Source organism: Eptesicus fuscus, chromosome 8 (genome assembly GCF_027574615.1).
Source record: "Eptesicus fuscus isolate TK198812 chromosome 8, DD_ASM_mEF_20220401, whole genome shotgun sequence".
Taxonomy (NCBI): domain Eukaryota; kingdom Metazoa; phylum Chordata; class Mammalia; order Chiroptera; family Vespertilionidae; genus Eptesicus; species Eptesicus fuscus.
This window is the reverse complement of record NC_072480.1, coordinates 8,176,132-8,199,042: the sequence shown is the minus strand read 5'-3', so window position 1 is coordinate 8,199,042 and position 22,911 is coordinate 8,176,132. Positions and strand designations below refer to the sequence as shown.

General features: G+C 40.6%; 1 protein-coding gene across 3 annotated transcripts in view; it reads left to right on the top strand.

Annotated features, from left to right (window-relative positions):
• Positions 1-4,605, top strand: part of MIPEP (mitochondrial intermediate peptidase) — a 226,584-nt gene extending 221,979 nt beyond the window's left edge. For 2 of the 3 annotated variants that reach the window (XM_028136327.2, XM_054719749.1), the window contains one exon: positions 4,342-4,442. In XM_028136327.2, coding sequence (XP_027992128.2) covers positions 4,342-4,380 — 39 coding nt within the window. In that variant the 3' untranslated portion in view covers positions 4,381-4,442. Of the gene's footprint in view, positions 1-4,341 lie in introns of all 3 variants that reach the window. The other variant, XM_008159476.3, reaches the window with a different exon arrangement.
• Positions 4,606-22,911: the final 18,306 nt, after the last annotated feature.

Sequence of the window (22,911 nt, the reverse complement as noted above, 5' to 3'; positions counted from 1 at the left end):
ATCATGTTCAGGTTGGCTTAGAGACATAATCAAACTGCCAACCAGTAGTTCTCAATCAGGTTTTCAAACAGTTGTATTAATTGTACATCTAAACAGGTACTCAAGAGGTTAAAAAGTCTATGCCAAGTACTTGTAGATGTTTAAACGATGGTCTGGTTAGATTCTATATTACATATTACAAAATAACAGGGTGTGAACTTGCAGCTTTATACATGTATTGAAGTTTTCCTGGGGCTGACAGAATTTTTTCTTGGTGAAAGCATAGAAATATGCATGGTTAAAAGTCCCTTAAACATGTAAGGGCTTCTGTTTGCAAAGGGTTACCACGGATACTTGGAAGCCACCCAGAAAACATCCTTAAGTGCAAAACTCTTAGGCTCTTGTTTCTCCCAGTATTATGCCCAGAAAAGAATTCCTGCATCAGCCAAGCGTGGCTGACTATTGTGCCATTAGAGGAAGAGGCTTTTGTCATGACACAGTGCCTGTCCCAGTCACAGCTGGGCAAAGCCATTTTGCCTGTACCACCTTACTGCCTTTCCAGCAGACGCTGCTCACCGTTTTCTCTGTTCCCTACCTCCAGTTACATAGTACTTAGTTGTGACTGCTCATAAAGTGCACTCCATAGTACAGCAGCCAAAGTGCCCAAAAGGTAGTGGGCATTTTGGCTCTGTCTTCAAAGCAGTAAATACAATGAGTTGGGTCCATATAGGCATGGGTGGCATTAGGAATCTATTAGACATTTTTTGTTTTCTGGAATTTCTCCACACATTTGGTTGTGGTCATATCCAGGATGCCGATATTTAAATATGGACCTTTTAAGAATGTGTATTATTTTACAGAATTCCAGTGTGTCACCATGCTGTAAGGGCATGGGCTCTGGAACCGGCCTGCCCGGGCACAACAGAGGACCTGAACAGTTGTGTTGTAGGGCTACAGAAACAGCACCAGTCGTTAGTTAGACGAGTGGGGTCAGACCAGACCTTAGTACTTGAGTTCTGGCTGAAAAAGAATTCAGAGCCAATATGCAAACTATAAGAGAACATTTACTTGGAAAATTACAGAAGTAGACGTAATTTGTAGAAGTGGGCTGATGAAACAAGTTATGGAGGCAAAAGAAGGGCCCTTGGAGCTTGGGAGAGAGGAAGGTAATGGTAACATGCCTGAAGGGATCGGGGGAGGGAGAAGGGACCATGCTGGGTCCTCAGTCCCAAGGGTTTTAAGGGTAGAGATTTTAGGGGAAGATCTCAATAGAATATTCAGCAGTTTTCCAGGTGTGTCCTTTCGGGGTCTAAGTCTCCACTGATTGATTGGTTTGGTGGACACCCAGGCAGGGGGTCATTATTCAGTGCAGCCGGTCCTGAGGTCAGCTGTAGCTGGTTTTGTTGCTTATCTGAGCCTGGAGCTGAAATACAACTGAGACCTAGATGTTATCTCTAGGGAGAAAAGGTCAGGGGGTCCAAACCACATGATCAGCGATATGCCAGAGGAAGAAAAGTCATCCTGGGGACGAGGTCCCACCCTACAATTGTCCTTTGTTAGGCACCCAGGGCCTTTTGCCCTGGTGACCTTCTTTACCTGGCCCGTCGTCCTTGCTCTGCTCATGTCGGTCTAACTGGCGACCACAGTTGTGTGTCCTGTTCTTGTTCCATTGTCTTATTTGTAAGATGGGTTCTTCACAGGTGTGTTTTAAGGATCAGATGAGTCAATACTCTTAGCACTTGCCTGGCACTCAGTAAATGCTCAACAGATAGCTGCCATAATCACTATTGTTTGTATTGATGGCAGACTTTCCAGCAAACCCTTTCTAGAACAGCCGTCTGTGAGTCAGGTCCTCATACCTGGAATTTTTATCCTCACTTTATTCCCAGCTCTATGTCAACAGTCACTCGAGAGAACAACACATAGTACAATTTGGAAGCCTTTACTGCTTCAAAAACCAGTCTTGGAATCCTTTTGCTATCATAATTTATTTTCATCAGGCCTAGAATAATTGCCCTAGTACTTCAAGGTTATGAAACATGCTAGTTTGAGCAGAGCAGTCTAGATGAAAATGTTCTGGCTTGTACCAGCTTTTATTAGCCCATTTGCCTCTCAGGTAAAATGAGGAGAAAAATAAATTAAATCATCAGTCTTCAGCGACTCATTATATATACTCTCTATCCCTCTGAGGAGGGCATATAGATAAAACCATACTTTCCTTTGTATGAACTATGTGCAATGTGCATCCTAATGCAATTTTGTCTTTCTTACTTTGCTGTCAACACTTTTCTTTTTTGAGTTGTAAAGTTGTCATTTGTTTGTTTCAGTCCTTTTGGCAAAATCAATCCATGTAGCTCACTAATTTAGGTGATTTCCACAGTGAAATATGTACTTATGGACTTAATAGCTCCAACCTTTTCCCAGGGGCTCCTAAGAAACTGCAAGTCTAGTCATCACCCTTAGAAGATTAAGACTTGAAGACAAAAGGGACATTTTTGTCAGCTTTTTTTTTAAATCAAAGAGTTTTGGGAAGTTTTTTTAGTATGCACATATAAATGGTAACTTCAGTTTTTCTTATGAATTGAAGTACCTGAAAACATTGGTTTTTCTTTTAATTCTGTGTAGAAGTTGCACACTTGCAAAACATTTAAACCTAATTAAAGCGAGGATATCATAGCAATATACCAAGAGAATTCTTGCCCCAGTAACTATTCTTTATCCCTCTGACTTCCTCTTTTTTGAAACTTCATCTTTAGCAATCACATAACATACAAAATTACCAAACCATTTAGCTTTGATCAGATTTTATTTAAAAATGCCATGAGTGTATATGTTTTTCTTTTGTTGTTGCCACAATTGCTATTCTCTGAGATGCAGGAATGATTGAAGATGGGAAACAGAAAAAGGATGTGTGCTAGTTAGGTCTGTCTGCTAAGAAGGACAGAGCAAGGTCATATTTATATTGGCTGTTTGTTGAGTTCAAATGAACCACTTCAAAGGGACAGGAGGGCCATGGGTAACTGAATACACCTGCTCTGAATAAAAGGGTTTTAATTCCTGAAAGTTCTAGTCATTTAATCATAAACAACCAGTCATTTAATTATAGAATGTTTCACATACTAAAAGGACTAAAATGGTATAATAGGTTAACTCATTTGATTGAAAGCCACTTTTGCCTACAACTGTTCTCTGTATTAAGAAACCTGGCACATAGGAAAGGTCTGAAACCTGATTTATTCATCAGATTGCATCTACTTAAGTAATAACCTCCCATCTAGATACAACATGAAATGTGCAGCTTTGGCAATCAGGAAAGACTCAACATTTCAATCATTAACACAGCTGGGCCAGAGGAGAGGCCTTCTTTCATCCATAGAGATTATTTTACTGTAAAAAGAAAATTGTATTTTGAACTTTAGTTTTGCAAATAAGACATAACAATGGAATTTTCTTCCAGTAGCTGCTCCTTATTTCTCAGATATTTCCTGAGATGAAGATACTAGAATTTGAACTTGATTGAGGATAAAAATATTTTGATCTATAGTTGAAGTATTTTAATATTATTGTTCTTAGTTGCTCGAGGTCTAGTTGGTGGCTTACAAGTATGTGTTTGGAGCTGCTGTTTTTATGTCCGCCATACAAAGCAGTCCTTGGGCTATTTCCCATATGTCCCAGTCCTGGCCAGGTTGGTGGAAGGTGTGATGAGAGGTCTAAAAAGAAGCAGGGTGGGATTATCTCAGCTGTTTGTGGGTCCTTCTGAATTTGGTTTTTGCTGTGTACTCAGGGAAGAAAACACCCTCCTGTTTGTGGGTTTCAAAGGCGCAATGGAAGTTCTTGGGTTGGGTGTGTACAGTGCTAGGCCCCCCTGAACTCTGTGTTCTCACTGCTGACTAAAGTCGGGAGGCCTGCACTTGGACACCCACACACACACTGTCCAGCACCTAAACATAACGAGTTACTGGTTTTCCTCTTGCTCTTGGACTCAGTTACCCTTCCCTCCCTGAACTCTGTCTCTCCCTGGGCCTCTTCCACCTTTAATCCAGCCACACAAGACTACTTAGTAGTCAACATACATTCTGCATTTTCCCACCCTTCTGCCTTTCCTCTGTTGTTTTCTCCACCTGGAAGGCCCTAATTTGAACCTAAATCCTCCCTATCTTTCAAAATTCTATTCAGATCCCAACCCAGCCTCTGAATCTCTCCATCAGAATTCATGTTCCTCCCTCTGTTCTCCCACCGACTGTACTTTGTGTATTCTTAACGTCCACAATCTACTTTTGTCCAGACATTTGATTTGTACAGTCTTTGTCCCTCCTTATTATCTGGGGGTGATGTGTTAGCTAATGTTTTCTTTGTTCGCAGGTATGCTTCAGAAGTGCCCTTCTATTGATGACTTTGTAAGTGCCCTCGTCTCCGACTTGGATCTTGACTTGGAAACTTTCCTCATGGATTCTGAATGACAGAAACACCTTGAATCTTTTAAGTCAAGGTCATGTAGATATTAACTTTGTTGTAAATGCTACCGCTGTTAACACTCATTTCTGATTTCAGTATTCATTTCTATAATAATTTCTGAAAAACCTTAAATGGATGGAACTTGGAATAAATAATTGTTTTAATTGAGCTTTTAGTCTGTTTGGCAGATTTTTAACATAGGGAAATCCACTCAGTGAGCTAGTAAACACTAGAGCATAGAGAGTTGTTAAATTTAAAGTCTGGGTATTTCCTTAGTTCAGCCACTTTCCTGTTGAACTTTTTAAATAGTTTCATTGATCTGTAATTGATTAAATTAGAGACTTTATTAAAAGCAAAATTAATTTAGTTTGTGGCAGTCTTCAGAAAGATTACACATATAGTTCTTTTAAGTGATTACCATTTCTTAAGACCACTAGACTAGACTTAGAAAATGTAGTTGGGAAAGTCCCTTACAACAACCAAGAAACCAAGTATGGTTTCCAAAGTACTTGTTATTGACTGCATTGATTTTCTTCTGAGTGTTTAGGCTTACATAGATGGACTCAGAACAGGTAAGACTTGAACTCATACTTCTCTGGCTAGATTATTAATCTACAAAAATAAGTGCAGGTCCAATTTATGAGTGATGTGCTAAGATCCAGCAACTGATAAATAAGGAAACGGATTTAAATCATGCCTGCCTTTATCTTGAACCCATCTGCCTTATATTATTGCACACCATATAACTGTGTGTTAATAATAGGAAAGAAACTATTTAATGGGGTTTTCCCACCATCAAAGTCAAGAAGAATTTAATTATAGACTTTAAAATCGCATCTGCTAGAAGCCTCTTCCTGCTTCGCATTGAATGACCAATGACGCTGCAAAAAGGCAAAATTAAAAATCCCCAAAACTAGGACACATGTTCAACTGATTCACAGAATCTGGAAGAATTTCTGCAAGCTCAGAAATAGATGAGACCAGATGAAGAAAACACCCTCTGGGTACACATGGATACATGGGGTGCTGGCCCTTCATTTCCCTCCACCCCCGCTCACACCAAGATATCCAAAGTGTGCACCAACCAGAAGCAGAGCAGCTGGCATACCACCCACGCAGTGCTCACACGATAGCCCCTCACTGCCCTTTGTTCCTCTTCCAGCTCCTCCCCTCTGGAACTTCTCAGTCTCTGAACACTTGGAAACTGCACCACACAGAATCCTCAGGCAGGAAGTTGGGCAGGCCTGGCAATGGGGCCTCTTCTGTACCCAAAGCAAAGTCGGGAAGGGAGGGCAAGGCTTGGGTAATGTTGGCAATAGGCTCCTGGGGACCAGAGCCTGGGAGGAGTCTAGCTGTTCCTGTACTCCACCCTGTTTGTCACAGTGTCTGAGCTAAGGTAAGGAAAATCTTACCTAACAGACTTTCACTTCACAAATGCTAACTCCTTCTGAGGAGTGGACTTGGAGAAATTGATACACACCTGCCAGTGAGTGATAGGTGAATCTGAAAAGCTGCTTTTCAGATTCACCAACAGGAGCAGTCCCTTTTCAGTTGAGGGAGAGTGAGGAGAAAAATCTATAGGGAGCCCATGTGCAAACATTGTTCAGGAAAAGGAACCGCCTGGAGGAGCAGAACTTGGAAAGTTATTTTGTAAAGGAAGTAAAACACATTGTAGGAAACCTCTCTATTATTCTTAGTGAGATTTGAGAAAACATAGTATTTATGAAGCTGAAAGCCATCAAGAGCAAGCAGAAATAAAAAGATAAGGATAAGCTAAAAAGATTGGTAAAAAAAAAAAAAAAAGGAAGGAAGGAACGAAGGAAGAAAGGAAAAAAAAAGAAATGTAAAGAGACTGAAATACATGCAGTGATTTAAAACATTATCAAAGCAGAAAAAAGCCACGTTGTCCAGGGTGAACTTGAGAAACTTCTCCGAATGCAAGTTGAAGGGATGTGAGAGCTGGTAGCAGAGAAGCGGAGGGCGCTGCCTCTGCCAGACAGAATTCCTGAGGAGGAAGGCAGGACTCCCAGAACAAAAGCAATAACAGAAAACAAGTTCTTACATCCTGTATTCCCAGTGCTCAAATGGTGAATAGATGCTCTTTGTACGTGCTCTGGCAAATACATACTATTCATTGAATTTAAGAAAATGTTTTTGAGATGAGAAGAAAAATTGAATGTGTAATTTCAAAGGAAATCCTTGATGGTTGCCCAATAACGTGACTGTACTTAATGCCATTGAACTGTACACTGAAAAATGGTTAAATCATTAGTTTTTTGTTATGTCTATTTTACCACTATTAAAAAGAAAAAAAGAATTCTGCATTGCAGACCAAACCAAATTATGAAAAGACCCTCGCCTGATACTATCTGCCCTTCCCAGTGTTGAAATATAAATGTAATTAGCCCTAACCAGTTTGGCTTAGTGGATAGAGCGTTAGCCTGTGTACTCAAGGGTCCTGGGTTCGATTCCAGTCAAGGGCACATGCCAGGGTTGTGAGCTCGATCCCCAGTGCAGGGCTTGCGAGAGGCAGCCAATTAATGATTCTCTCTCATCATTGATGTTTCCATCTCTCCCTCTCCCTTCCTCTCTGAAATCAATAAAAATATATTTTAAAAATAAGCAGATAAATGTAATTAAAACTATAAGCCAGCATACACCATATTGGGCTTTGCAGAACACTTTCTAGGATGTTACTGTTTTCCATGAACTCAAAGGGTCCTGTTGTTAAATACATTTGAGAAATGCCAAATAAGTGATGAAGGTTCACTGTGCACATTAGCAATCCTACAATCACAAAACATACATAGCATTGTATATATGACTTAATGTTTCCCAAACCTATTTGATTATAGGACCCGCCCCCTTTTTGGAGTACCTATTAATGACATTTTTCAGAACACTGGGAAGCAACTGCTACAAGCATTCAGCTAGAAATAACAGGCTTCCATATAAAGGATCACAAATTGTGGTGATCCCAGAATCATCGTAAGGGTACAAATAAATGGAATTGTGTATCGCCATTAAATGCCAAACGACAATGAAAAAAAAGGTTTGAGGAGAGGAAAATGGCGACGGAATAGAGTCGGGTTTGGAGTCTGTTTCTGGGGCGGAGAGTCGGAGCAGCAGAGGCTCGCAGAGGGAGTGTATGTGGGCAAGCCAAGGGACAGCTAAACTCCAGGAGAAGGCGGGGGAGTGCTGGGCAGTGTTCCTCTGACCGCGCAGCACCCACAGGGGCTGGGTCCCCTCCTGGAGCTGCGGGCTCGCCGGGCGCCTCGCCATCTTGCAAGGAAAGGAGGATTTTAGAGGAAACCTGACTTTCTGCGACAACTGCAAACACTGAACTGCTGGGAGCACCAGACCATCGGTCCCCTATCAGCGCAAACATTTGGATTCAAAGAAACTCTTCACTGCACCACGGAAAGGTCAGATTTTGTCTGAAATAAGCTGCGGTTTCTGATCCCCGCGGTGGGTGAGGGAGGCGCTGGGTGAGGGAAGCGCGGCAGCCGCAGGACCGGCAGGAGCCGGGAGGTCTGTGCCTAGAAAAATCAGCGGCAGTTGGAACTGCCGTGATCCGTGAATGAGGAGGGGGGTCTTCTGAGCTGCTAACAGAAGTGACCTCTTGAAAGCAACTCATTTTAATCTGACGAGGAGGGTCAGACTAAGAATTTTCAAAGGAGTGCAGGCTCCTTAGTCTGGGGCACAGACCCACGGTCCGCACACCTGGGCTCTTTCCGACTCTGATTGCTAAGCCCAATACAGAGGCAAACCCAGGTGGAAACCCTGAAAGACTGCAGGGGGAAGGTGTTTTTTCGGAACCTGGGGCCAGAGCTGCGTGTGACCATCAGAGAGGCAGCTCTGAGGCGCACATCTCCACAAACCGGTAGTGAGTGCCATAGAAGAGGAAAAAAAAAAAAAAGAAAAAAGAGCTAGAGAGGCCCAAAAGTCAATTCAGAAACACTGCCACCCAGGGGCTGAAACGCTAATTGTCTCTGGTGTAATCAAAAATAAATACGAGAAATTAAGATAGGGCTGGCTTAAAAAGCAGGACTGGCTTCCAACACTGAGGAGCCCTGGAATGAAGCTGAACTGAAATACCGCCCAGACTGGGAAAAAGGCATACCAAACAGAATAATAGAGGAAGTGAATGACAGCCGCTACTGCACATTTTAGTCTTCCTATTTTTTAATTTTCAATTTTTCAAATTTTTTATTCTCATATTTTTTTATTTTCATTTTTTGCATCTTTTACTTAAGAAACTAATATTTTTTTCTTTTTCCTCACTTGATTTTCACCTTTTTAATTATTACATTTTTATTTTCAATCAGCACTATTATTACTATTATTTTACTTTTTTTTTTTTTTTAATGTCATTTGATTTTCTCTTTCTTGTATTTTTGGATTAGTGTCCTACATTCGATTTGCATCTTTCCCTTACAATCGCTTTACCCTATCTCAAAGCTAACATTATGCCATCACTCTCCTAACCTTTCCCCTTTTGGTCCCAGTTTATCTTAACCCTTTCTGGCTTTAGATTTTCCCTACTTTTTCAGTTTACTCCCTGCTAAAACTTCACCCTACTTATATATCTAATTCCCAACCCCCTGCTCCAAATCCATACAAACCTCTCTCTACGCTACCTTTAAAAAATTATTTTTCTCTCGGGCCTTTTGTTGTTGTTTGCTTGAATGTTGATTAGATTGAATTTTTATGCTTTTTTATGAGATTGTTTAGATTATTCTTTTTGTTGGTTTGGTTGGTTCTTTTGTTTGCTTTGTTTTTGTTTGTTTTTTACTTTTGTTTTCCCTTGCCTCACTTGATATTAGCTGCTGTTGCAGTTTGTATTAATCTCCAGGCTCGTGTTGCTGGAATTTGCTGGGAATAGTGGTTGTTCTAGTGGAGTTTACTCCCCATATATATAGTTTGTTCCCCTTTTCTCTCTTAGTATCATTCTTGTCTCTCTTACTTTTTTTTTCTTTTCTTTTTCTTTTCTGTTATTTCTTTTCTTTCTTTCTGCTCTTTTCCCAAGTTCAGATTCACACTCTTTGTTGTTGTTTTTTTCTTCGTTGTTGTTCTTTCTTTTTACTCTCCCTCTTCCACTCCTATTCCCTAATTTGTCTTTCTCTGGTGGTTACCTTTATTGGAGGTTATTAATATCGTGAATACAATTCTGTTCAGTGCCTTGTCTGTTGTGCCTGGTTGTGTTGTATTTTATACCTTTAAATCAACGCCAGAGAGAGAAATCTATATAACCAGACATCCGGAGAAGAGAGACCATGGGGAGACAAAGAAACAGCCCCCACAGGAAAGAGAAGCAGGCATCACCAGAAAAGGAAGTAAACGATTTAGAGGCAAACAACCTATCAGAGAAAGAATTCAGAGAAATGGTCATAAAGTGGCTGAAAAGGATGGAAGACAAATTCGACAATATGAGTAAGAACCAAGAAGAAATGAAGAAGAACCAAGAAGAAATGAAAAGTGACATCGCTGCTGTAAAGAACTCAATAGAAAGCATCAAGAGTAGACTAGATGAAGCAGAGGACCGCATAAGTGAGCTAGAAGACAAGATGGAAAAAAATACCCAATTACAACAGCTTCTAGAAACAAAAATTAGAAAGATTGAGGAGAGCGTAAGGGAACTTCGGGACAATACAAAACAAAACAACATCAGGATAATAGGGGTGCCAGAAGGAAAGGAAACTGAGCAAGGAATAGAAAACCTGTTTGAAGAAATAATAACAGAAAACTTCCCTGATATAGGGAAGAAAAAACCCACACAAATCCAAGAAGCTCACAGAGTTCCAAGCAAAATGAACCCCAAAAGACCGACACCAAGGCACATTATAGTTAAGTTGGCAAACACCAACGACAAAGTAAGAATCTTACAAGCGGCCAGAGAGAGACAGACAGTTACATACAAAGGAACCCCCATCAGACTAGCAACTGATTTCTCAACAGAAACGCATCAGGCCAGAAGGGAATGGAATGAAATATACCAAGTCATGCAAAGGAAGGGTCTAAATCCAAGAATACTGTACCCAGCAAGGCTATCAATCAAAATTGAAGGTGAAATCAGGAGCTTCAGAGACAAAAAAGGACTAAGGGAGTTTATCACCACCAAACCAGCAATGAAAGAAATGCTAAAGGGTCTGCTGTAAAAAAAAGAAAGAAATAGGAAGCAAAGAAGGTACACAGGGGTATAGAATAAAAATGGCGTCAAATAAGTACCTATCAATAATAACTTTAAATGTAAATGGATTGAATGCCCCAATCAAAAGACACAGGGTAACAGACTGGATAAGAAAACAAAACCCAGATATCTGCTGTCTACAGGAAACCCACCTCAAAAAAAAGGATGCATACAGACTGAGAGTAAAGGGATGGAAAAAGGTTTTCCAGGCAAATGGAAATGAAAAAAAAGCTGGGGTTGCAATACTTATATCTGACAAATTAGATCTCAAAGTGAAGGACATAACAAGAGATAATGAAGGCCACTTCATAATACTAAAGGGAGAAATCCAACAAGAAGAAATAACTCTGGTAAACATATATGCACCCAATACAGGAGCACCAAGATACATTAAAAAACTCCTGGAAGATATCAAAGGAGAGATTGACAGTAATACAATCATAGTAGGAGACTTCAATACCCCACTATCACCATTGGACAAATCCTCTAAACAAAAAATCAGCAAAGAAACATCAATCCTAAATGACTCACTAGAACAGATGGAATTAATCGACATCTTCAGAACATTTCACCCCAAAGCCACAGAATATACATTCTTCTCAAGTGCACATGGGTCATTTTCAAAGATAGACCATATGTTAGGACATAGGCAAAGTCTCTCCAAATTCAAGAAGATAGAAATCATATCAAGTATCTTCTCAGATCACAGTGGCATAAAACTGGAAATCAACTACAATAAAAACAACCCAAAGAAATCAAACACTTGGAGACTAAACAGCATGTTATTAAACCATGACTGGGTTACCAAAGACATCAAGGAAGAAATAAAAAACATCATGGCAACAAACGACAATGAAAACACAACAATCCAAAATCTATGGGACACAATGAAAGCAGTCCTGAGAGGGAAATTCATAGCTCTACAAGCCTACTTCAAAAAACAAGAAACAATGGTAATAAATTACCTAACCCAACAACTCAAAGAGTTAGAGAGAGAGCAACAAGATAAGCCCAGTGTAAGCAGAAGGAAAGAAATAATAAAGATCAGAGCGGAGATAAACGACATAGAGACCAAAGAAACAATACAAAAGATCAACAAAACCAAGAGCTGGTTCTTTGAAAGGATAAACAAGATTGATGGACCTCTAGCCAGGCTCACCAAGAAGCAAAGAGAGAGGACCCAAATAAACAAAATCAGAAATGAAAGAGGTGAAATAACAACAGACCCCGACGAAATACAAAGGATTGTTACAAAATACTACGAACAACTCTATTCCAACAAACTGGACAACCTAGAGGAAATCGACATATTCCTAGAAAAATACAACCTTCCAAAACTCAATCAGGAAGACTCTAAACAGCTCAACATGCCAGTAACTATGGAAGAAATTGAAGCAGTCATCAAAAAGCTTCCGGCAAACAAAAGCCCGGGGCCAGATGGCTTCACAGGAGAGTTTTATCAAACTTTCAAGGAAGAACTAAAACCTATCCTCTTCAGACTATTCCAAAAAATTCAAGAGGAAGGAACACTTCCAAGCTCCTTCTATGAAGCCAGCATCACCCTAATACCAAAACCAGATAAAGACAACTCAATGAAAGAGAATTACAGGCCAATATCCCTCATGAACATTGATGCCAAAATCCTCAACAAAATTCTAGCAAATCGGCTCCAGCAGTACATCAGAAAGATCATACACCATGACCAAGTAGGATTTATTCCAGGAATGCAAGGATGGTACAATATCCGCAAATCAATAAACGTGATACATCACATAAACAAATTGAGAGATAAAAATCACATAGTCATATCAATAGATGCAGAAAAAGCATTAGACAAAATCCAACACCCTTTCTTGATAAAAACTCTCAACAAGGTGGGAATAGAAGGCTCATACCTCAACATAATAAAAGCTATTTATGATAAACCCACAGCAAACATCATACTCAATGGGCAAAAACTAAAACCATTTCCCCTAAGAACAGGAAGAAGACAGGGATGCCCACTCTCACCACTTCTATTTGACATAGTACTGGAAGTATTAGCTATCGCAATTAGGCAAGAAGAAGAAATAAGAGGCATCCAAATTGGAAAAGAAGAAGTGAAGCTGTCCTTATTTGCAGATGACATGATATTGTACATAAAAAACCCAAAAGATTCCATCAAAAAACTAATAGACTTAATAAATGAATTCGGCAATGTAGCGGGATACAAAATTAACGCCAAGAAATCTATGGCTTTTCTATACACCAATAATGAACTTACAGAAAGAGAGACTAAAAAAGCAATCCCATTTACCATCGCACCAAAAAAATTAAGATACCTAGGAATAAACTTAACTAAGGAGGTAAAAGACCTATACGCAGAAAACTACAGGACACTGAAAAAAGAGATAGAGGAAGACGTAAACAGATGGAAGAACATACCATGTTCCTGGATTGGTAGAATCAACATCATTAAAATGTCCATACTACCCAAAGCAATCTACAGATTCAATGCACTCCCCATCAAAATACCAACAGCATATTTCACAGACCTAGAAAGAACTCTCCAAAAATTCATCTGGAATAAAAAAAGACCCCGACTAGCCTCAGCAATCCTCAGAAAGAAGAATAAAGTAGGTGGGATCTCAATACCAGATTTCAGGCTGTATTACAAAGCCACTGTTCTCAAAACAGCCTGGTACTGGCACAAGAACAGACATATTGATCAATGGAACAGAATAGAGAACCCAGATATCGACCCAAACCACTATGCTCAATTAATATTTGACAAAGGAGGCATGAACATACAATGGAGTCAAGACAGTCTCTTCAATAAATGGTGTTGGGAAAACTGGACAGATACATGCAAAAAAATGAAACTAGATCACCAACTTACACCATACACAAAAATAAACTCAAAATGGATACAGGACTTAAACATAAGACGGGAAACCATAAAAATACTAGAGGAATCCACAGGCAACAAAATCTCAGACATATGCCACAAGAACTTCTTCACTGACACTGCCCCTAGGGCAATGGAAGCTAAAGAGAAAATTAACAAATGGGACTACATCAAAATAAAAAGCTTTTTTACAGCAAAAGAAACCATCAACAAAACAACAAGAAAGCCCACTGCATGGGAAAACATATTTGCAAATGCTATCACTGATAAAGGTTTAATCTCCAACATCTACAGGCAGCTTATGCAACTCAATAAGAGGAAGATAAATGATCCAATAAAAAAATGGGCAACAGACCTAAACAGAATATTTTCAAAAGAAGACAGAAGGAAGGCCAAGAGACACATGAAAACATGTTCAAAGTCACTTATTATCCGAGAGATGCAAATCAAAACAACAATGAGGTACCATCTCACACCTGTCAGAATGGCTATCATCAACAAATCAACAAACAACAAGTGTTGGCGAGGATGCGGAGAAAAAGGAACCCTCGTGCACTGCTGGTGGGAATGCAGACTGGTGCAGCCACTGTGGAGAACAGTATGGAGTTTCCTCAAAAAACTGAAAATGGAACTCCCATTTGACCCAGTAATCCCACTCCTGGGAATATATCCGAAGAAACTAGAAAAACCAATCAGAAAGGATATATGCACCCCTATGTTCATAGCAGCACAATTTACAATAGCTAAGATTTGGAAACAGCCTAGGTGCCCGTCAGCAGATGAGTGGATCGGAAAACTGTGGTACATCTACACAATGGAATACTATGCTGCCATAAAAAAGAAGGAATTCTCATCATTTGCAGCAACCTGGATGGAATTGGAGAACATTATGCTAAGTGAAATAAGCCAGTCAATGAAAGAAAAATACCACATGATCTCACTCATTTAGGGATAGTAAAGAACATTATAAAGTGGTGAACAAAAAGATAGATACAGAGACAGTAAAGCATCAAACAGACTTTCAAAGTACAGGGGGAAAGTTTGGGAAAGGTGGGGGAGTTATGAAATCAAACGAAGGACTTGTATGCATGCATATAAGCATAGACAATGGACGCAAAACTCTGGGGGGGGAGGGCATGTGTGGGTGTGGGGTGGGGGGGGTAATGGTAAGATATGTACACATATAATACCTCAATAAAAATATTTAAAATTAAAAAAAAAAAAAAAAAAAAGAAAAAAAGGTTTGAGAGGTAATGACTGAGATGCAAAATGGCATTCTCAGATAATACACGGGCTCCGGAAACATCTCAGGTTTGTACCCTCTTTTTTTTTTCCTTTTTGTTGAATTAATTGGGGTGACAACATTATACAGGTTTTAGCTGCACAATTCTGCAGCACATCATCTGTCCACTGTATTGTTTATTCACCACTCTAAGTCAAGTATCCTTCCATCACCATTTATCTCCCCTACACCTTCCTATAACTACACACACACACACACACACACACACACACACACACACACCAGCAATCACCGCACTGGTGTTCATGTCCATGATTTTTTTCTATTTTTTTCTTGTTTGCTCAATCCTTCCATCCCTCTACCCAACACCTGCCCCCTAAAACGTCTGTCAGCCTCCTCTCTATCTATGAGTCTCTATTTTGCTTGTTAGTTCATTTTGTTCATTAGATTCCACATATAAGTTGAAATAATATGGCACTTGTTTTCTCTGACTGGCTTATTTCATTTAGCATAATAAACTCCAGGTCCATCCATGTTGTCTCAAAGGGTGAGATTTTCTTCTTTTTTATGGCTGAATAGTATTCCATTGTATAAATATATCACAGCTTTTTTATCCACTCATCTACTGATGGGCACTTGAGCTGCTTCCAAATCTTGGCTATTGTAAATAACATTGCTATGAACATAGGGGTGCATATATTCTTTCAAATTAGTGTTTAGGGTTTCTTTGGATAAATTCCCGTAAGTGGAATCACCGGGTCATAAGGCAGTTCCATTTCTATGTTTAGAGGTAACTCCATATTGCTTTCCACAGTGGCTGCACCAGTCATATTCCTGCCATCAGTGTATTAGGGTTCCCTTTTCTCCACATGGTCGCCAGCACTTGTTTATTGATTTATTGATGGTAGCCATTCTGACAAGTGTGAAATGATATTTCATTTTAGTTTTAATTTGCGTATCTCTGATAATTAGTGACCTTGATAATTTTTTCATATGTCTACTGGCTATCTGTATGTCCTCTTTAGAGAAGTGTCTACTCAGGTCCTTTGTCCATTTTTTTATTGGATTGGGGTGGGGGTTTTTTGCTGTTGAGTTTTATAAGTTCTTTTATAAATTTTGGTTATTAACTTCTTTTTTTAAATAAGTCTTTATTGTTCAGATTATTACAGTTGTTCCCCAAGGCTCCCCTCCATCTGGTTCCCACCCCACCCCATGCCCTTACCCCCCCATTGTCCTTATCCATAGGTGTTCGATTTTTGTCCAGTCTCTTCCTGCCCCCCCCACACCCCCATCCCCCTGAGAATTGTCAGTCCACTCCCTTTCTATGCCCCTGATTCTATTATATTCACCAGTTTATTCTGTTCATCAGATTTTTTATTCACTTGATTTTTAGATTCACTTGTTGATAGATATGTATTTGTTGTTCATAATTTTTATTTTTACCTTTTTCTTCTTCTTCCTCTTCTTAAAGAATACCCTTCAGCATTTCATATAATACTGGTTTGGCGGTGATAAACTCCTTTAGCTTGTTCTTATCTGTGAAGCTTTTTATCTGACCTTCAATTCTAAATGATAGCTTTGCTGGGTAGAGTAATCTTGGTTGTAGGTTCTTGCTATTCATCACTTTGAATATTTCTTGCCACTCACTTCTGGCCTGCATAGTTTCTGTTGAGAAATCAGCTGACAGTCATATGGGTACTCCCTTGTAGGTAACTAACTGTTTTTCTCTTGCTGCTTTTAATATTCTCTCTTTGTCTTTTGCTCTTGGCATTATAATTATGATGTGTCTTGGTGTGGTCCTCTTTGGATTCCTCTTGTTTGGGGTTCTCTGCGCTTCCTGGACTTGTAAGTCTATTTCTATCACCAGGTAGGGGAAGTTTTCTGTCATTATTTCTTCAAATAGGTTTTCAATATCTTGCTCTCTCTCTTCTTCTGGCACCCCCATAATTCTGATGTTGGTACACTTGAAGTTGTCCCAGAGGCTCCTTACACTATCTTCAGATTTTTGGATTCTTTTTGCTTTTCCAGTTGGGTATTTTTTGCTTCTTTGTATTTCAAATCTTTGACTTGATTCTTGGGATCCTCTAGTCTGCTGTTGGATCTCTGTATATTATTCTTTATTTCAGTCAGTGTATGCTTAATTTGTAATTGGTCCTTTTTCATATCCTTGAGGGTCTCACTAAATTTCTCGGAGGTTTCTAGAAGATTCTTGAGTAATCTTATAACTGTGGTTTTGAACTCTATATCCAGTAGTTTGCTTTCCTCCATTTCTTTCATTTGTGACCTGTTTCTTTGTCTCCACATTTTGGCTGCTTCCCTGAGTTGATAGAATGGCTTTGTGTGCTAGGTGTCCTATAGGGCCCAGTGGCTCAGCCTCCCCAGTCACCCGAGGTGGACACTCTTGATGCACCCCTTTGTGGGCTGTGTGCACAGTCTTGTTGTAGTTAAGCCTTGATTGCTGTTGGTATCACTGGGTGAAAGGTTATTAACTTCTTGTCAGATATACCCTTCTTTAAAAATTGCTAAAAGAACAAGTTAATTTAGGCCAAGCATCAAATGCAAAGAAAGTCTCTAAGGAGCTTCTAAGAATACAGAGGGGACAATTCTTTTTTTTTTTTAATTTAAATTCTTTATTGTTCAAATATTACATAAGTCTCCTTTTTTCCCCCATTGACCTCTTCCTGGCAGCCCCCACACCCCCAGTACATGCCCTTACTGCCACCACCACCCACCCCCCACCCCCATCTATGTCCACTGGTTATTTTCATATGCATGCATATACTAGTAAGTCCTTTGGTTGATCTCTTCCCCCTCACCCCCCTCCTTCCCTCATACGTTGGATAGTCTGTTCAATGCTTCTATGACTCTGGTTCTATTTTTGTTCATCAGTTCATTAGATTCCACAAATGAGTGAGATCATGGGATATTTATCTTTCTCTGACTGGTTTATTTCGCTTAGCATAATGCTTTCCAGTTCCATCCATGCTGTTGCAAATGGTAAGAATTACTTCTTTTTTACAGCAGTGTAGTATTCCATTGTGTAGATGTACCACAGTTTTTTAATCCATTCATCTGCTGATGGGCACTTAGGCTGTTTCCAAATCTTAGCTATTGTGAATTGTGCTACTATGAACATAGGGGTGCATATATCTTTTCTGATTGGTGTTTCTGTTTTCTTGGGATATATTCCTAGAAGTGGGAATACTGGATCAAATGGAAATTCCATTTTTAATTTTATGAGGAAACTCCATACTGTTCTCCACAGTGGCTGCACCAGTCTGCATTCTGACCAGCAGTGCAAGAGTGTTCCTTTTTCTCTGCATCCTCACCAGCACTTGTTGTTTGTTGATGATAGCCATTCTGACAGGTGTGAGATGGTACCTCATTGTTGTTTTGATTTGCTTCTCTCAGATGATTAGTGACTTTGAGCATGTTTTCATATGTCTCTCAGCCTTCTGTATATCTTCTTTTGAAAAGTGTCTATTTAGGTCCTTTGCCCATTTTTTGATTGGATTGTTTATCTTCCTTTTATTAAGTTGTGTGCGTTCCCTATAAATTTTGGAGATTAAACCCTTGTCAGAGATAACATTGGCAAATATGTTCTCCCATGCAGTGGGCTTTCTTGTTTTGTTGATGGTTTCTTTCGCTATGTAGATGCTTTTTATTTTGATACTAGTGGCCTGGTGCACGAAACTCGTGCACAGAGGGGGTGTGTCCCTCAGCCTGGTCTACACCCTCTCCAATCTGGGACCCCTATGGGATCGGGCCTAAACCAGCAGTCAGACATCCCTCTCACAGTCCGGAACTGCTGGCTCCTAACTGCTCACCTGCCTGCGTGATTGCCCCTTAACTGCTCCTCTGCCAGCCTGATTGCCCCCAACTACCCTCCCCTGCTGGCCTGATCACCCCCAAGGCTCTTATTAGTATAGATATGACCCTTCACAGAAAATTTTACTAACCCTGCTTTACAATAAGGGCTTGACAATTGAATTGTTGGGGCCAGACACCAAGATTTCCTTTCTTTGAATAGTGGAGGGAATAATTACCTTGTCTTTAAGTTGCCCTGAAATTAAAATGAGATAATGACTTAGAAAAGTATAAAAGCACCATATAAAGACAACTATCTTTTTCATGTACTGAAAAGACAATAAAGTGGTAAAATGAAAAACACTATTTTTATTCTCCCCTCCTTCCTTTACAGCCTTTATTTAAACTTTGAAATTTATAAAAATTTCACTCCTGTTTTCATTTCTTTACATTCAATATTATTTTGTATTAGTTTCAGGTTTTATATTAGTTACAGAATAGTGGTTAGACAATCATATACTTTACAAAGTGTTCCCCGATATTTCCAGTACCCACCTGGCATCATACTGTCATTACAACACTATTGACTATATTCCCTATTTAAGTGACAATGGGTTTACAGGTTCCTTCCAGTCTTTCTTTTGTGTTGTTCGTCCTTCCTTTTCTTTCTCACTTCTTCCCTCATTTTCCTTATATAGTATCTCAATTGGCCATCAAAGCTCAGTGAAGGCACTGGGACACACTTCATCCATTTTATAGACCAGGAAACTGAGGCCAATTCCAGTTGGCTGTGGAACTTGACTCAGTGCACAGGGAGCTGTCAGAGCCATGCTCTCTGCCCTTCCTAAGGGGCAGCCGCCGGGCAAACAGAACAAACCTTCCCATCAGGCTTCCGAGCCTCTTTTTCAAGCACCTCTTCATCACGGATCGTCCACATTCTTTCCTCTCCCTGGTCCCCTGCCCCCATTCCTTACTGCCCCCCCCCCTCTCCGGAGCAGGTGGTAGGCTTCCCAGTCACTGCGCATGCATGCTCTGCCATGGGGCAGGGCGGGCACGGGCTTGCTTTTGGGCCAATGTGGGAGCAGGAGTCCCACCTCTGAAGCGCTAAGGCTGCCTGGGTGAGGCCGGTTAGCACTGGGAGTTTCTCTGAATCACGTCAGTCAGTCCAGTACCCTGCAGTGTGGCACCCCTCCACTGAGGTGGCTCCGCCCCTCTACCCCCGCCTCAGGGCTGCGGGTCCTTGCCCCTCCGCCCGGGTGTCCTACCATGCTCCTTCATCCCCCACCCGCGTCTATGAGCCACAGCAGAACCTCTCTCTGCAGGAGAGGCAGATCCCTGCCCGCCAGCCCCCTGCCCCAGCCCGATCCCCCTCTGGTGCACCCCGCCTTGCCAGGTTTTTGCCTTTGATCTATGGCATTGGTGACAGCACACTCCCAGCAAGCCTGGTACCCAGAGGGGCACAGGGTCAGTTCTTTGCCCAGAATGTTAGAGGTTGCAGTAGCATTTGCAGATGTCGCCCAGAGCCTGCTGGCAAAGGCAGTGCCTGTGTGGGGTGTCCTCATAGAGGGATGGTGAGGCGCTGCTCAGCGCCCCTTGGAATGCCCGCCTCCTGGCCTGCCGCTTCGCAAAAGCCGTAGCACTTGCCCTGGAGCTGCCCCGCAGTCGGGCCTCGCACCTCTGCTAGGTCTTCACGGTCACCTACTTTCTTCCACATCCGGCCTTCATCCATCCATCTCTCCTGCAGTGTTTGCGCTCCAGGCCCAAAAAAAAAGGACCAAGACCAAGAAGGACAAAGCCCAAAGGAAGTGAGTCTTGAACCCCCACATCCCATTCTCTGGATTTCCTCCCGCACCTCCTCTCTGTGTCACATCTTTAATGGGCACCCTGTGGCCCAGCCACATGGCCTCTGGGCGGCCTGGTAGAGTTGGTCTCCGCAAAGCTGTAAATCTGTGGCCAGAGGCCCGGCCTGGGTCTCAGCAACCCAATGCCTGCGATGTTCCTGGGGCCACTCAGGTCTGGCTAAGCGGGCCCGGCAGCTCCTCTCCGTGGCGGCAATGTTCATGGGCCCCCGCAGGCATGGCTTGGCAGGCCCCATCATGCCTCCCCAGGGCGGCAATGTTCCCAGGGCCCCAAGGGCGTGGCTAGGCGGGCCTGCTGCCCCTCCTGGAGCCTGCAATGGACCCAGACCCTGCGGGAGGCATCTGGCACTGCCCGCCCCACCTGCATATGCAAATTTACCCGCCGTCTTTGTTGGGTTAATTTGCATATCACTCCTGATTGGCTGGTGGGCGTAGCGGAGGTACGGTCAATTAGCATCTTTCTCTTTTATTAGTGTAGCTAGTCCCATTTGTTTATTTCCTCCTTAGTTTCCATTGCCCTAGGAGCTGTATGAGTAAGGATATTGATACGTCAGATGTCTGCTATTTTGCTGCCTATGGCTTCTTCTAGGATTTTTATTGTTTCCCATGTTACCTTTAAGTCCTTTATCCATTTTGAGTTTATTTTTGTGTATGGTGCAAGTTGGTGGTCTAGTTTCATTTTTTTGCATGTATCTGTACAATTTTCCCAACACCATTTATTGAAGAGACTGTTTTGACTTCATTGTATGCTCTTGCCTACTTTGTCAAATATTAATTAACCATAATGGCTTGGGTCATTCTCTGTTCTGTTCCATTGGTCTATATGGCTGTTCTTGTGCCAGTACCAGGCAGTTTTGAGAACAGTGACTTTGTACTATAGCTTGATATATTGTGATCCCTCCAACTTTGTTCTTCTTTCTCAAGATTGCTGCTACTATTCCGCGTCTTTTTTATTCCAGATGAATTTTTGGAGAGTTTGTTCTAGGTCTTTGAAGTATGCCATTGGTATTTTAATGGGGATTGCATTGAATCTATAGATTACTTTGGATAGTATGGACATTTTAATGATGTTGATTCTACCAATCCATGAACACAGTATATTCTTCCATTTCTTTATGTCTTCCTTTATCTCTTTATTCAGCATCCTATAATTTTCTGAGTACAGGTCCTTTACCTCCTGGGTTAAATTTATTCCTAGATATCTTAATTCTTTTGTTACAATGGTAAATGAGTGGGGTTTTTTTAAGTTTCTTTCTGTGAGTTCATTATTGGTATATAAAAAAGCCATAGATTTCTGGGTGTTAATTTTGTATACTGCTACATTGCCAAATTCAACTGTAAGTTCTAGTAGTTTTTTTATGGAGTCTTTAGGTTTTTCTATGTATAATATCATGTCATCTGCTAATAATGACAATTTAACTTCTTTTCCAATCTGGATGCTTTTTATTTATTCTTCTTGTCAATCGCTATGGCTAGCACTTCCAGTACTATGTCGAACAGGAGTAGTGAAAGCGGGCATCCCTGTCTTGTTCCTGTTCTTAGGGTAAATGGTTTTAGTATTTTCCCATTGAGTATGATGTTGGCTGTAGGTTTGTCATATAAGGCTTTTATTATGTTGAGGTATGATTCCTCTTTTCCCACTTTGCTGAGAGTTTTTATCAGGAAAGGGTGTTGGATTTTATCAAATACCTTTTCTACATTAATTGATATGATTATGATTTTTTTCTCTCAGTTTGTTTATGTGATGTATCACATTTATTGATTTGCGGATATTGTATCATCCTTGCATCCCTGGAATAAATCCCACTTGGTCATGGTGTATGATCTTTCTAACGTAATGCTGGATCCGATTTGGTAGAATTCTGTTGAGGATTTTAGCATCTATGTTCATCAGGGATGTTGGCCTGTAATTCTCTTTCTTTGTAGTATCTTTATCTGGTTTTGGGGTTAGGGTAGCCCAGTCAATGCTTCTTTTCACAATAACAGCTGGATAAATCAAAATAGCAAATAATTTTATTATGAATGTTTTTCCTTATGATGAGAATAAACTGATAAGCACACAGAACTTCCCCTGGGAAAAATTATCTGCTATAATTAGAATTTACCACAAACTTCCAAAAATCCAATTTAAAGTACTCATGAATATGTAAACACTAAAAAGATAATGTTGAAAAAGAACTTGGTTCATAACATATAAAAAGTTAATGTGCTTGTCTTTAGTATTAATAACCAAGGTTTACCAGATTGGCTAAAAAGAGATTGAGATAAAACATTAGTAATAATAGTACTCAACATTTATTTAGCATTTTTCAGTCTTGTGCTCATCACTCTAGGACAGTGGTCGGCAAACTCATTAGTCAACAGAGCCAAATATCAACAGTACAACTATTAAAATTTCTTTTGAGAGCCAAATTTTTTAAACTTAAACTTCTTCTAACACCACTTCTTCAAAATAGACTCGCCCAGGCCGTGGTATTTTGTGGAAGAGCCA